Source organism: Sminthopsis crassicaudata, chromosome 3, assembly GCF_048593235.1.
Source record: "Sminthopsis crassicaudata isolate SCR6 chromosome 3, ASM4859323v1, whole genome shotgun sequence".
Lineage (NCBI taxonomy): Eukaryota > Metazoa > Chordata > Mammalia > Dasyuromorphia > Dasyuridae > Sminthopsis > Sminthopsis crassicaudata.
The window spans coordinates 650,541,048-650,557,969 of record NC_133619.1 but is presented as its reverse complement, the minus strand read 5'-3'; the positions used below and the strand labels follow the sequence as shown (position 1 = coordinate 650,557,969).

Here is a 16,922-nt window from a genome sequence, read left to right as displayed (position 1 = left end):
TCAAGAGGCAGTGACATAGTCAGATGTGAGCTTTAGGATGATGAATTTGACATCTGAGGGGAGGAGCACCGTCTGATCTGGGGAGAATTTGAGACTGTGAATCCAAGCAGTAGGCTTTTGTAGTATGTCAGATATGAGGTAATTAAAGCCTGAACCTAGAAATTGATGATGCTGGGAGATGGGAGTATCCGAGAGATGTTATAAAGGTAGAATCAGCAGGACTTTCCCAAAGATTGAATATGTGGGTAGGGGTGGTATGAGTGTGTGAGAGATGATGAGGAGCTGATATCTATTTTATGAGTCTGGACAATTGGGAGGATGTCTTGAAGAGTATTAGGGAAGTAGGAAGGTGGAAGGGTTGGGGGAAAGATAATGAGTTTAGTTTTTGTTTTTGCAAGAGTACTTAACTGGTTTATTTATTTATTTGCTCTTATTATTATTATTTTTTCATCTTAATAGTATTTTATTTTTTCAAATATATGTAAAGATAATTTTCAACATTGATTTTTATAAAACTTTGTGTTCTAAATTTTTCTCTATCTCTCTCTTACTTCTTCCTTAAGATAGCAAACAATTTTATGTAGGTTAAATATATGCAATCCTTCTAAGCATAATTCCGTATTTGTCATGTTGGGCAAGAAAAACCAAATGAAAAGGGGAAAAAAAACTATGAGAAAGAAAACAAATAAACAAAAAAGTGAAAATACTATGCTTTGATCCATATCTAGTCTCCATAGTTTTCTCTCTGAGTGTGATTTGCATTTTTCCATCCCAAGTCTATTGGAATTGCCTTGAATCACCTTGAGCCAAGTCCATCACAGTTGATCATCACAGAATTTTGTTGTGATTGTGTGTAGTATTCTTTTGGTTCTGCTCACTTTACTCAGTATCAGTTTATATAGATCTTTACAGACTCTTCTGAAATCAGCATGTTTATCATTTCTTGTATAATAATGATATTCCATTACTTTCATATACCACAACTTATTCAGAGATTCCCCAATTGATGAGCATTCCCCCAGTTTCTAGGTTCTTGACACTACAAAAAGAGCTGCTACAAATATTTTTGCACATATTTTTCATTTTTTAAAAAAATCTCTTTGAGATACAGATCCAGTAGTGAGACTGTTGGATCACAGGGTATACATAGTTTTATAGCCCTTGGGAATAGTTCCAAAATTGCTCTCCACAATGAATCATTTCACAACTCCACCAACAAGTATTGGTATTCTAGTTTTCTCACATCCCCTCCAACATTTATCATAATCTTTTCCTGTCATCTTAGCCAATCTGAGAGATATGAGGTGATACCTCAAAGTTCTCTTAATTTGCATTTCACTAATTAATAGTGATTTAGAGCATTTTTTCATATGACTAGAAATGGTTTCAATTTCTTCATCTGAAAATTGTCCATTCATATCCCTTATTTATCTACTGAAAAAATGACTTGTATTTTTATAAATTTGAGTTAGTTCTCTATATATTTTAAAAATGAAGCCTTTATCAGAAACACTGGCTGTAAAAATTTTCTCAACTTTCTTCTTCCCTTCTAATCTTGGGCTGCATTGACTTTGTTTGTGCAAACCCTTTTTAATCTAATGTAATCAAAATTTCCATTTTGCATTTCTTAATGTTCTCTAGTTTTTCTTAGGTCACAAATTCCTCACTTCTACACAGAGGTGACAGGTAGACTATCCCTTGTTCTACTAATTTGCTTATAGTATCACCCTTTATGCCTAAATCAGCTACTCATTTTGACCTTATTTTGGGATAAAATGTTAGATGTTGGTCAGTGTTTAATTTTTGCCATACTATTTTCCAACTTTCCCAGTTTTTCCCAATTTTCTCCCTAAATTTCCCATTTTTTTTCCAAATAGTAAGTTTTTATCCCACAAGCTGGAGTTTTGGGGTTTGTCAAACATTAGATTACTATTAGTCATTAACCATTGTGTCTTGTGAATCTAACCTATTCCACTGATCACTATGAGTTTAGTTTTGGACACTGTAGGAAGAGAAGGCAAAGAGAGGAGTGTCACCAAAGCCTAGAGAGAAGAGAGCATTAAGGAAAAGGGGAATGGGCGATAGTATCAAAACATAAGAGATAAATAAAGGAGGATGAGGATTGAGAACAAGGCCTTTGGTTTAACCATTAGGGAGATAATTGGTCATTTTGGAGAGAGGAGTTTTAGTTGAATGATAATGTTGGAAGCCAGACTGCAGAATTTTGTAGAAAATAAACATAAAGGAGTTGGAGACCCCCAAATGTAGATGGCCATTTCTGGGTGTCTAGCCATGAAAGGCAGCAGGAATATAGAATGATATCTACTGGAAATGGATGAATCAAATGAGAGTTCTTTGTGGACTTGGGAGAAATGGTTTCATTTGTGGTAATAGGAAAAGAGCCAGTAGAAGATGAGAGATTAAAAAGTGGTGAGAACATGGAGATGACAGAGTAGGGAAGATGGTGGAGGAGTAGATGGGAGGCATGTTGGGCATGTTTGCCTTGTCAAGCAGGAGGACCTTCTCTACATGTGGTTCTTGGGTAAAAGAGAAAAAGAAGGCATCTGATTTATGTGAGATGAGGAGGAGGTGAGGGAGCTCTTGCTAAACATTCAGGCCAGGTTCTCAGCTGAGAGGGTTGATGGGAGTGAGCTCAGGGGGAGGGATGAGGAGGAATGAAGAGACTGGAAAGGCTGCTGTGATGAATGGAACAGGGAGTCAATTAGGGACTTGTCAGAGGATCGCCTGGCCATACTGGCCAGTTCGAATGATGCTACCTACATTTGTAGTGGATCTGGCAACCTGGTTTCATGATTTTCTCTCATTCAGCAGCACATGAGTATGAGTGAAGACCATTGTCTTACTATGGAGTAATCCAACGCTGAGGCTTGCTTAAGTCATTGACTTTCTTTATCTTTGTGGTCCAATCTTTGTTCCCATTCTTGGAGAATCATTTTTTACCATATTTATGTAGGTGACTGCCACCCTCAATTTAGGGATATAGGAGGCAGAGATTTTCAGGTGTTCTATAACAGTAGACCCTCCAACAATCTTTGTGATCTCCACTAATTGGTCTGATCCCATCCCCAGATCCCATCCATCAGGTTTGGGACAAATCTAAGTCCTTGTAGATTGTAAAGTGAAAGAAAGCCCAGAAAACAGAACCTTCATTTGACCAGGAACATCCACCAGGAAATTAAGTGACAATTATGTTCTAGAGCTGTATCAGGTATTCAGGGAGGGCTAACACTTCTGGTACAAATTCTTACCAAGTCTTTTTCAGGGTGGCTCTTTGTACAACTTTGCCTCCCTTAAATCCAAGTCATTCACAAGTGAAGCTGTCGCTTTGTGATATTATCGGTCCTTTTTAAAAACAAAGAAAGCAACAGTTATATTCTAGGCATTCTGCTGATCTCTGGGGGGTATGAAGAAATGCAAAAGATAGCTCTTGTTGAAGAGCTATCTAGTATATACAAGTCAGAAGAAGCAACAAATTGTAAGCTTCAATCTTAGTTGATCCAGGTATAAGAAAGTATGTTGCTGTGGAAATATATTAAATTCCATATGAATATAACTAAAAAAAAATGAGAGAGGAGGAAGTGAGAATGGCAGGTTCAATAATAATAATAATAATAATAATAATAATAATAATAAACATGGTCATGTAGTGTCTCCTATATGCCTAAAATCTTACAAATATTTTCTCATTTTATCCTCACAAGAATCTTAGCAAAGCAGTTCTGTGATTATCCTCTTTTTACAAATAAGGAAACCAAGGCAAGTAGCAAACTTTTGAAATGGTTCTAGAATTCAGGTCTTCTTGACTTCTGACTCAGCACTCTTTCTAAGTGGAGAATAAATTCAAATCAGAAATAGCCTTAAGACAATAATGAGAGGCACTAGAAGAACTGTTTTTGTTGAACAGTTGAATTGATCCATGAAGAGTTAAAGATGGCTTGTAGAGCATTTGTTGTTTTCAAAGAGCCTGCCATCTGTGCAAATATTTGTAACTCATGATTGGGTGTTTATTCTGCTGATAAGATATGCTTACAAAATAACTTAGGAATGAGGGAAAAGCAAAAAAAGTGATGGAAAGCAAATGACCATATGTGCTTCCCAGTGACCATCAACTGGGACTTGATTTTCACATGAATTTCAAATCTTTTGGGAAACAATTTGATATCAGATTGAGAAAATTAATTAGAATTGATCAGAGTTTGATGTAATCTCTGCCTGACCTAGAAAAGCATTAGATATCTTATCATGACAATTTGAAATTATTGTAGAAAGAAAACTTATACTTGAAACATGTATATATTTGTTGTTCATAGGAAAATTTTTATACTTAAATTTATTTGATTTAAAAATATTTATAAGAAAATTATTTTCTGCTTAGTGTTCCATTAGGGAATTTTTAATTGAAATCCCTTTAACTGAAGACCATTATTGTGAAGCCCCAAAGAATTTGCTAACCACAAAATATCAGGGGCTGGTATAGGACTAATAGTGAAGCATGCTGTTAACTTCCTGACAGACGGGTGATAGAGTCAAGGTCCAATATAAGATGTACAATTTTTAGACATAGGAAATGGATTAATTGTTTTTATCATGTACAGTACAGGTTTTTTTGGTTTTTCTTTTTTTAAATTGTGGACCAGAAACATTCAAAGATTAATTTTATAAACATAGATAATGGTTATTCTAAAATAGTGATAGACCAGGACAGAATATAATATATGTTTCAGGTGAATACAAAAACCAAGGTAGGCCGTCCTGACATGGTCTTTCTTAGTCATGATAAAAGAAAAAGTAAGATAAAGGGATCACCAGAGAAATTAAACTATGTTTATAGATACAATAGTTAACGAAAAATATGAAGATACTATTTTCACTGGGCATTTGTTTAAACTGCTGTTTACAAAATTATCTATACACACACTTACAATGCAAACAAGTGAACATATAATAACAAAATCCTTTTTCTTTAAAAAGATTAAAGTGCAGTGAGAAAGATTATCTGGTACTGTGGACAGAGCATGCCCAGTCATAAGGCTTGAGTTTTAGTTTCAGCTGCAAGGATGTTATTAAACAGGGAAGTCAGTAAGTCATTCTGAGCTCATGGCCTGAGTTATGAGTAGAAGAATGCTGGACCTGCTTATGTTGAAGGTTTGTTGGGAGGATCCAATGCTATTGGATGTGAAGGTCTGTGTTCATTAAATCATCCTGTTAATATGTCAGCTAATAGCATTTTTCAATTGATTAATTCTATCCATTTAAGTTTGAAGACTTGTCTCCTTCCCTAGTTAACTTTTTATCAAAGGAGGGAAGAGGATATATTTGTGTCTATGTTTATGTGTCTTCTAAATGTTTGTTTTGTTTCCTTTAGATGGAGCAATGAGGCTTGAAATGAGGGAGACTACTGCCAAGCTGAGTATTTCTGTGAAACAATCACAACACCAGAGATTCATGAATAATGGTCACAGTAACCTCAACTTAAGAGAAATCAGGGGCTCTGATCTCAAGATAGAGAAAAACCAAAAGAGTCACTCTAAATTTCATAAAGATGGAAAGAATTTCAGAATGCATCATAAAAAAAGGACCTCAGGGAATGATTATTCTCAGAGTAATAATTCTAAGGAATGCTTTACTAAACAGGTAGAGACTGTTGAATCTCATGAGAAGCTTCCTGAAGTACAAACCTATCAGTGTAATCAATGTGAGAGAACCTTCAGCTTGAATTCAGACCTAATTAGACATCAGAAAAATCATAGTGGAGAAATGCGTTCTATCAGTAATGAAGGTAAGAAGGCCTTCAGCCATAATTCCAAGCTTGTTGACCATCAGAAAATGCACAATGGGAAGAAGGATTGTAAGTGTAATGAATGTGGTAAAACTTTTAAGAGACAATCTTCCCTTATTAAACATCAGAAATGTCATACTAGTGAAAAGCTACATAAATGTATGCAATGTGGAAAGGCCTTTGGGCAACAGTCATCCCTTATTTCCCACCAGAGAATTCATACTAGAGAGAAATCTCTTGAATGTGTCAGTTCCAGTGAAAATTCATCCCTTAGTGTACATCAGAGAAGCCGCACTGAAAAGAAATCTAATAAATGTGATACTTGTGGAAAGGTTTTCAGACAGAACTCCACTCTTGTTGTACATCAGAGAATCCACACTGGAGAGAAACCTTATGAATGTAATCAGTGTGGTAAGACTTTCCGATATCGCTCTAATCTTGTTCTACATAACAGGATCCACACAGGAGAAAAACCCTGTAACTGTCCTGAGTGTGGAAGAACTTTCAGATGCAGGTCTAGTCTAGCTAAACATCAGAGAATCCACACTGGAGAAAAACCTTATAAATGTAATGAATGTGGAAAAACTTTCAGACAGAGCTCAGGTGTTTGTGACCATCAGAAAATCCACACTGGAGAAAAACCTTATAAATGTAATGAATGTGGAAAGGCTTTCAGATGCAACTCCAATCTTGCTCTACATCATAGAATCCATACTGGAGAAAAACCTTATAAATGTAATCAGTGTGAAAAGACTTTCAGATGCAATTCCAATCTTGCTCTACATCAGAGAATCCACACGGGAGAGAAACCTTATAATTGTAATCAATGTGGAAAGGCTTTCAGAAGCAGGTCTAATCTTACTTTACATCAGAGAATCCACAGTGGAGAAAAGCCTCATGAGTGTTTTGAATGTGGTAAAGCTTTTATTGAACACTCATCCCTTATTATACATCAGAGAATCCACACTGGAGAGAAACCTTACAAATGCGATCAGTGTGGAAAGAGCTTCATACGGAGCTCCAGTCTTACTCTACATCATAGAATCCACAGTGGAGAGAAACCTTATAAATGTAATCAGTGTGAAAAGACCTTTGCAAACACATCCAATCTTTCTCTACATCAGAGAATCCACACTGGAAAGAAACCTTATGAATGTAATTATTGTGGAAAGACTTTTACCCAAACTTCCAAACTTGCTGAGCATAAGAGAATTCACACTGGAGAGAAACCTTATGAATGTCATCAATGTGGAAAGGCTTTTAGATGCAATTCCAGTCTTATTGATCACAAGAGAATCCACACTGGAGAGAAGCCTTATGAATGTAATCAGTGTGGAAAGATTTTCAGGTTCAGTTCCAGTCTGGGTAAACATCAGAAAATCCACACTGGGGAGAAACCTCATGACTGTAATGTATGTGGAAAGGCTTTTAGACACAGCTTCACTCTTGCTGTGCATCAAAGAATCCATACCAGAGAGAAACCTCTTGAATGTCATGAATGTGGCAAGTCTTTTAGGGAGCACTCATCACTTATTCTACATCAGAGAGTCCACAATGGAGAGAAACCATATGAATGTAATCTGTGCAGTAAAGCCTACCGGCAACAGTCATCCCTTACTTCCCATAAGAGAGTGCATACTAGAGAGAAATCTCACCAAACTAATGAATGAGGAAAGGTATTAAAACTGTAAATATATACAGACATAAAACTAGTTAGACATCAGAAAATTCATTCTTCAGACAAGCTCCACGTGGACTCAAAATGGGAAGTCAGAGATCATCTCTTTAAATCAGAAGATTCATAGTGGAGAGAAACCTTATGAATGTGCTCGAAGGAGACATGCCTTTTGTTAAAGAGAGGTCCCTAGACACCAGAATATTCATGATGAAAACAAGGCTCAGAAAAACAATGATTGTGAGGAAGCCTTGACCTGGAGCTCATACGTGGGTATCTACTGTAGAAGTTGTGCTGGAGAAAAAACTGGTGGATCTAATTAACAAGGAAAGACTTCTCACTTCACTGCCAACCTAATTGGACAACCCAGATTTCATATATAAAGTGCATAAAGTTCTATAAATGTAATGTATTTTCTCTGAAATATTGTTGCTTTTCAGTCCTCAGTGGTGGGCCATATCATTCATATATAGCAACTTCATGAGGCTTTTGAGGGGCCTATCTGCATGCAAATTAGTTAAATAAATGCCCTTAGCAATTACCCATCAAGTTTTTAAACTAGTATCTTAGAACTTTGTCAGTCTATCATTATTAATACTTACTTGTTTCGTGTTCTTTGTTGGCACAAGAAATTCTATGCTAATATTTTGGTAACTGTTGGGCATTTGTTTCTATAATGATTTCTTTAGGCTAGGAGGAGGCACAGGAGGTAGTGTTGTTCTTGGAGTCAGAAGACCTGACTTCAAATTCAGTCTCTGACACCAGCTGTGTGACCCTGGACAGTTTCACTTAATATCACTACTTTAGTTTTCCCCATCTGTAGAGTGTGTATACAGTAATACCTACCTCATGGTTTAATGTGAGGACCAAAGGAAATAATCCCTTTAAAGCACTTTGCAAGCATTAAATCACTATTTGAATGCTAGCTATGGCTACTCCCTAGGATCATAAGTCTCATAGCAGAGTCACTGGCTAAAAGTTATAGTCAGTTTAGTCACTTTTTTATAATTCAAATTAATGTTCAAAAGGCAGGATGCTGTAATGATGTGATGCTTGGGCTTAGAGTCAGGAAGATGGGCTTAGATTCCACTTCAGAAGTTCTTTAACTCTTTTGTAATTTTGAGCAAGGAACAACCTCTCTGTTCCTCAGTTTACTCATCTCTAAAATGAGGGATTTGTCTTCAATGACTTCAATGATTTTTTTCCAACTCTAAATTACTGTTCTCATGAAAAATGGGTTCATATATTTCTTTCCACAGCCTTTACCAGTAGGTAAAGTAGGTAGAGGAAGGAGACTTCCTAGGAACAAATTTGAAACAATAGTACAGACATTTTGTAATACTTAAAAATAGAAAGCTTGAAAAATTGAACAGATCAGGTATATAATATACAAACTCCCCCCCAAAAAAACAACAACAAAACAAAACAAAACAACAAAAAAAAACGGGGATTAGAACAAAGATAGTAGAGTTAGACTAGTGTGCTTGCCTAGCTCTTCCAATACATCCCTCTTTATCAACTTAAACAAATATATCTACTTGAGCAAAAGAGACAACAAAAATCTTAATCAATCATTTTTATAGCTTTGTATATCTTAGGAAGATATAAAGAGAGGTTTGTGGGAACTGGCGGGTCATGTGGCAATATAATTGACATTGGCTAGTGGCCTTGGCATTGACAGTAAAAGAGGCAGAAGAACTGTGGTGACAAGGGGACTGTTCATCTGTAAAGAAAGATATCCCAGGGGACCTCTGAGCTATACTGGGCACAGAATCCAAAGACCTTTGACAACTTGTTCCAATTTAGTTCCTCATCAGAGTTTCAGGTTAAAAAAGGTTCAAAATTTCAAGGGACCAGGGGCCATCTAATAAAAAAACAGCACAGATCAAGAGGGCAGTGATCAGATATTACCCAAGTCATATCACTTTGGAAGTACTAAAAACAAGCCCATAGATCTAGCAGTAAACACATACAGACATCCTGACATCCACCCAAGTGGTAAGCAGAGTTTAACTCTCACATGAAGACCAAAGTAAAGAAATACACTGGAAAAGTGAGCAAACAACAAAAAAGGAACCTGACCATAAGTAGTTTCTATAAATTTTATACAAACAACAAATTAGAAATCTCTAATTAAACATCAAAATAAAAATCTTTAAAATCAAGGAGAGATTAATAAAATCTAAAATAAAAAATTAAACTAATTAAACTGATGAAAACTTATAAAATATGTAAATTATTGGCTAACTTGATTTAAAAAATTGTAATGATTCATCACAAATGAAGCAGGTGAATGTGCAAACAAAGCAGATAATATTAAAACAATTATGAGCATTTTGGTCAATAATATACCAATTTAACTCAATATAAATGAATATTTAAAATTTACAAATTTTCTAGATTAAAAGAAGAGAAAATGGAGTATTTAAAAACCCTATTTTAGAAGAATAAACAAGTTATAAATGAGCTCTCTACCCCAGTAATCAGCTGGATTTGCAAGCAAATTCTATGAAACATTTAAAGAACAATAGCAATGCTTTATACACATTTTTAAAAAAATAGGTAAAGAAGGAATCTTATCAAATTCCTTCTATGACACAATCATATATTACCAAGAAAACAAAGCAGAAAGAGATAAAAATAAATGTAGACAATATAAAATACTTGGGAGTTTACCTACACACAGAAACCCTGAACACAATCAAAATAATCTTCACACAAATAAAGACATAAATAAAGAATTGGAGAAAAATAGATTGTTCATGGGTAGGCCAAGTCAACATAATAATAATAATGACGATATCATCAAAACTAATTTATTCAGTGTCATAACACTCAAACTACCAGATAATTTATAGAATTTTAAAAATAACAAAATTCATCTCTAGGAACAAAAGGTCAAGAAAAGGAAATCAGTGAGGGTCAAAAGAAAGAACATTGCCAAGCAATACCAGATATCAAACTATACCACCAAGTTATAATCAAAACAATTTGGTGCTAGATAAGCATAAGAAGAGTTGGTCAGTGAAAAAGATCAAATACACAATAAATAGAAGCAAATGGGCACAGTAGCCAAGTGTTTGATAAACCCAAGATCTCAGCTTTTGAGGAAAGTAACTGTTCTTTACCAAACAAAAAAATTTCTTTTTGGAAAACTGGTAAGCAATCTGGCAAAAATAGGCAACATCTTCTGCCACATACAAAGCTCAAAGTGGGTAGGGGATTTAGACAAATGGTGATAATCATAAGCAAATTATTGGATTCTGGAAATTATCAAACAACTTTTCAATTCTTTGGGTGGAGGAACAATCCATGACCAAACAAGAATTAGAGATTCTTAGGAGATAAAATGGGTAATTTTGATTACATAAAATTTAAACAAATTTATAAACAAAACTAGTGCAGCCAAAATTAGAAGAAAATTTGAAAAGTGAGAAAACATTTTTTGCTTTACCAAAATTTTTCAGGTGAAGGTCTCATTTCTCAAATATGTAGAGAACTGAAAAAGATTTATATATTTGATAAATGATCAAAGGATATGAACAAGGACTTTTCAGATAAAGAAATCCATGCTATTAATAAGTCATTTAGAGAAAATGACCTAAATCATTACTAAGAGAAATAGAAATGAAAATAACTTTGAGATACCACCTTGAGATTGTTTAGGATTGACAGAAAAAGAAAAATAGCAAGTGCTGTTTGGGATGTAGGAAAACAGGTACATTAGTATACTATTGGTGGAGTTGTGACTTAGTCCAGCCAATCTGGAGAGGAAGTTGGAAGTATGGCCAAAGGGCTGTAAAACTTTATATATCCTCTGACCCAGAACACTGCTTTTTAATATATTCCCCAAAGAGATCAAACAAAAAGGAAAAGTATTCTTATATATAAATATATTTCTAGCAGTTGTTTTTGTGGTAACAAAGAATTGGATACGATCAATTGTGAAACAGCAAAATAATATTGTAAGAATTTGATGGAATATTATTTTGGCATAAAAAATGAAGGGAATGGTTTAAGAAATGGAGGCTGGTAGGATTTATATGAACTGATACAATGTGAAGAACCAAGGAGTAGAACCAGGAGAAAAATGTTCACAAAACAGCAATATTCTTCTCTAAATATAATATTCTCTGAGAGCAGGTTTCCTGGAAGGCTTCTTGAGGCAGCCTTAGTTTCAGTTCAGAGTAATCACCCCAAATGCAGCCAGGGATTAAAGTCCAAATCCTTTATTGTCTCCATCAAATTCTTATCTCCTTCACTTGGGGCTTGGCTAGTTTTCTGGAGGCCTTCTGGATCTTGCCTCTAGTCCTTTGCCTCTGCCAGCTTCTGTCTCTAGCTCCAAATCCAAAGGTTTATACTTCAGCCTCCAGCCAGCACAAAGTTGGAAAATGGAATGAATCTGTCTCCGCCTCCAAGAGTGGGCTTGTGAGCTCCTCCTTATATATGCTCTCTTAAAGGTGTGAATCTTGTGGAATTATAGTAAGTATTAAGTACTTGTCAGTTAGAGAATCATTACCTCATCAATTCCACTTAGTATCTTGCTTCAAGTTCTGACCTATAACATCTCCTTGTAGGATCAGATCAATCATACTGAGCCATGCTAAATTAGATAATTATTGTCTCTATCAATTCTAGTGACTTAGCACCTTGTAAGGATCCTAACAATGATCAATTGTGAAAGACTTAATAATTAATTGATTGATAATTGGTCTACTACAATTCCAAAAGGCTCATGATGAAAAATGAAATCCACACCTGGTTAATGAACTGATAAATTAGGGGTACAGATTTAAACTTTCTTCTTTATTTTTTCCCTTTCTGCCTCCCAACAAGGTTAGTTCAGAAATATTTTGTACAACTTCATATAAGTTCTGTTAATTGTTAATTGGCATTACATTTCTTACCATTTGAACAGGTAGGTAAGGGGAGAAATGGAATTTGTAACTAAAAATAAAAAGAAAATAATACATTTAAAAAATTATTGCTGTAACTTTGTGTTTTAATAAATCAAACACTTTATTGACAGTAGCAGTACCTATTAATTACTACAAAAGACTAAAAATTACAAACCAACAAACAAAACAAAACTCAAACTAGAAAACAGTCTGGTGGCAACTTGGTGTAGACCAACATCTCATATTGTATACCAGATTAAATCTAAATGTATATATGACTTAGTCTAAAAAGTTACCTTACAAAAATTATAGAAACCACAAAGAAGATATATTCTACAATCATTTAAGGGAGAAGGGCTCATCACTAAACAAGGGATAGGAAAGATCATGAAAATTAAATCAACTATTTCCATCACATAATATCTCAAATTTTAATGGTAAGCAATTAACTGGGGAAAAGATATGTAGCAAGTTTCCCTGGTTAAAAACCTCATATTCAAGGTATTTAAAGAATGGTTATAGATTTATAAAAGAAATCTCCTGATAGACCTATGATTGAAACCCAGGAACAGACAAATTTTTCCTCCCCTGAGGCTGGGGTTAAGTGACTTGCCCAGGGTCACACAGCTAGGAAGTGTTAAGTGTCTGAGATCAGATTTGAACTCAGGTCCTCCTGAATTCAGGGATGATGCTCTATCCACTGCACCACCTAGCTGCCCCCCAGACAATTTTCAAAGACAGAAATACAAACGATTGGCAATTACATAGGAAAATGCTCCATATTTGTCAAATAATGCCAAATCAATAACAATTAAAAAGCTTATCAGATTGGTGAAGGTGATGACAAAATGGAAATAAATACTGGAGGGAATTTATTTTTCTTGACTGCATATTTGTTATGAAGGCCTTTATTTTTGTTTTCACTTGTGAGACAGCAGATAAGGGGAGAAATAAATGTTAGTTTATTTAAAAATGATATTAAATTTAAGAAAGCATAAGAAATATACTTAAAACCATCTAATAATTAGGTAAATAATAATTAAAACATCTGTGAGTTTCCACTTATCCCTAATGCAAATTAACAATGATGACAAAAGGGAAAAAAAAATCAAAGGTTAGAAAGACTGGAAAAATAGGTAAATTGATCATTTTTCTGTTGAAGAAAGTGTGAAACTTCCAATCACTAAATTGTGTTTTGACTCAGTGATATCAGTAGAAAGCATAGTCTCTTAAATCAAAGAAAAAGGAAAAGGACTGAAGTGTATGAAAATATTTCTTACAGAAATGCAAATTATAACAACTCTGAAGTACCACCTCATACCTATCAAATTGGCTCAGAAGAGAGGAAAAGATAATGATAAATATTGGGAGGAATGTGGGAAAAGTGAGACACTAATGCATTGTTGATGGAGTTGTGAAATGATCCAACTGTTCTGGAGAGCAATCTGGAACTATGCCCAAAGGGGCATGTATATGCCAAAAGGTTATAAAGCTGCGAATATCTTTTGATCTAGCAGTGCCACTATTAGGTTTGTCTCCCAAAGAGATCATAAAAGAAGAAAAAGGACCCCCATGTACAAAAAATATTTTTTGTGGTGGCCAAAAATTGGAAATTGAAGGGATGCCCATCAATTGGGGAATGGCTAAAGAAGTTATGGTATATAAAAGAATATGATTGTCCTATAAAAATAATAAACAGGCAGATTTTAGAAAGGCCTGAAAATATTTATATGAACTGATGTTGAGTGAAACAAGCAGATCCAACAAAACATTGTACATGGCAACAGCAAGATTGTGTGATGATCATTTATGATTAGACTTGGTTCTTCTCAGCGCTTTAGTGATCCAAGGCAATCCCAATAAACTTTGGAGGAAAATACCATCTACATCCAGAGCAACACATGCTTTATTCACTTTATTCCTTGTTTATTTTTTCTCATTTTCTCCCTTTTGTTCTGATTTTTCTCTCTCAACATGATTCATATGTAAATATGTGCAAAATGAATGTACATGTATAACAACAAATGTTGAAAATATTTGCCACAGTTCTTTTAAGGATGACAACTAAAAATTAAGGAACTTATATGGAGTGAGGTGAGTAGCATCAAAAGAATAATTGGTAACAATATCAACATATTAAAGGTAAAGACCAACAATTTTGAAAGGTGTCATAACACTGATTATTGTAATATCAACTACTATTGCAGAAGTCTCTGTGCAGATTCAACATGTTGAATAAAAAGTACATTTTGTGTCATTGATAGTGTGGAAATTGATTTTACTTTTATTTTTATTATAAATATTTTTTGTTTTTCAAATTTGGATGAAAGAAAATGGTAGTGTAAAAGAGCCTAAGAATGGCATTGCACCCCCACTTCAAATCCCAGCAAAGAAAAAAGTAAAAAGAGAAACTGATGGACTTTTTAAAATAGAAGAGGAAGGCCAGAAGGAATCAGGACAGCTGTATAAATGCCATACTGAATTTCTTTTTTAATAACTCAAAAATAAGACCAAGTTCTAAATATTAGAAAGGTAGCAAGAAGATTTAAGAAAACCTAAGGTCAAATCCAATTTAGACACCTCCTCGATGCATGACTCTGGGCAAGTTATGTGACCCTATTTACCTCAGTTTCCCCATCTATAAAATGAGCTGGAGAAGGAAATGGCAAACCACTCCATTATTTTTGCCAAGGAAATCCCAAATGTGGTTGTGAAGATTTGGGCACAATTAAAATGGCTGAATAACAAATAACACAATCAAAATTGTTCCATATGCAATCTTTTAATTTGGATTTACACTATGTATGTATATATATATATATATGTATATATATACATACACACATATTATTCTTTTTATTTTGTGCTTGAGAATTTAAAAATTCAAAGAGAACCTAATATTGATAGTTTTCTTTTGCTCATTTTCATCAATTGTGAAGGTATGATAAGTATTGGGTCTCCAAAGTTCAGGAGGCAGAAAATACCTCAAGTTAATGTGTTTATTGATTGTCACATGTGGGCTATATGTAGACTAAATATATGAAGGAAGGTAAATTGTGAGTTTTCAAAATATACCTGAATTGTTTCTTGAACAAATAACTCTGATTTCTCTTTACTGAATGTCAGTCCTCAGATGACGTAATATTGCCACAAATCCTTATCCTATTTTCAAGAATCTCTTGAAGTTTCCTTTTAGGCAATACTGCAGTTTTTCAGCAGCTCTATTGAGCTGTCTTTCTGATTTGTAAACTTGTGTGTGTGTGTGTGTGTGTGTGTGTGTGTGTGTGTGTGTGTGTCTCGGGGGATAGGGTAAGAGGGGAACATAATTTATTCTCTCCCTTTTAAGCATACAATTTAACCCTTCAGCTCCAACTCTTTGAGACTAATAGTCTCATAATCATTACTTTTTATAATTCTGTCTCCGAACAGAAGTAATACACAGCTTACAGAATAGCTAACAGGTCTGTAACCCAGAGACCTAATAAAACAAGCAATATAACAACAGGGTGAAGTAGGAGATCCAGTATAACTGTAGCTTTAGGCTGCCTATGAGCTGTTCTTCAGCTGGCCCTGGCGAGCACCTCCTGGGCCTCCCTCCAGCATCTGTGCATGTCACGCCATTCCCTGACTGACTGTTCTGACAAAGGTCCACGTTTCAATCAAGATGCCCAGCACTCCCTTTGAACCATCTATGCTCCAGTCACTCGTGGAGACTCTCTAGGTTATGCTGCTAACAGCTGTTTGTGATAAGCTTTAGTATAATTTAACAAAACTTGGCAAAAATTGCCAATCAGTGTGAAGAAAACAAGTTCAGATCTTATGGAACTAATCTTATGAGCAACAGAACAGGAAGGACATTAGGATAAGCTATCCAATTGGGCACCTTATTCTTTTTTTTTTTTTTTTTTTTTTTTTGGCTAGGCAATTAGAGTTAAGTGACTTGTTCAGGGTCATACAGCTAATAAATGTCAACTGTCTGAGGATGGATTTGAATTAAGGTCTCCTGACTCCAATCTTGATTATTCTTTGATGTCCTTATAGGTTTCAGGTTTCTAATTTGTTTCATTTCTCCAATTTAATTTTCATAACTGCGAAAACCAAAATGCCCACCCATTTCTCACATAGTAGTCCAGACATCTTGGAGCTTTGCAATAACAAGATTTGTTTTATACTATACAACAAAAATGCCATGATTATGGTGTGATCTATGATGAGGGGTTGGTCACCAAATGATGTCAGACACCGAAAGTTGGGAATTAATTGGTCATGTGAAGAATTCACTGTGGCCATTTGGCAAAAGGTAGATTTATTTAGGAGAATGGGTTACAGTCAAAATAAAAGGATATGATAGACACAGAGAATGGTAAATAAATAAAATGGGAGAGCATAGGAAAAACAAGTTCCTCAGTGGAACTCACAATTACCCAGTAGAAAGGGAGCAACCCACGAAGTTGGGTGTGCCCTTAGCTGACAGATTAAATCCTAAAAAGATTGGCACCCTAAAGAGTTAGTTAGCAGTAGGGAGAAGTGGGATTGGGAAGCATAATGG

At 34.9% G+C, this 16,922-nt stretch overlaps 2 protein-coding genes across 3 annotated transcripts in view; both read left to right on the top strand.

Annotated features, from left to right (window-relative positions):
• The window catches only part of LOC141564638 (uncharacterized), a 30,321-nt gene extending 19,160 nt beyond the window's left edge, over nt 1-11,161 (top strand). For both annotated transcript variants that reach the window (XM_074307361.1, XM_074307362.1), the window contains one exon: nt 5,387-11,161. In XM_074307361.1, coding sequence (XP_074163462.1) covers nt 5,387-7,470 — 2,084 coding nt within the window. In that variant the 3' untranslated portion in view covers nt 7,471-11,161. The remainder of the gene's footprint in view (nt 1-5,386) is intronic.
• The window catches only part of LOC141564635 (zinc finger protein 74-like), a 101,211-nt gene that overhangs the window by 42,925 nt on the left and 41,364 nt on the right, over nt 1-16,922 (top strand). The window lies entirely within an intron of this gene.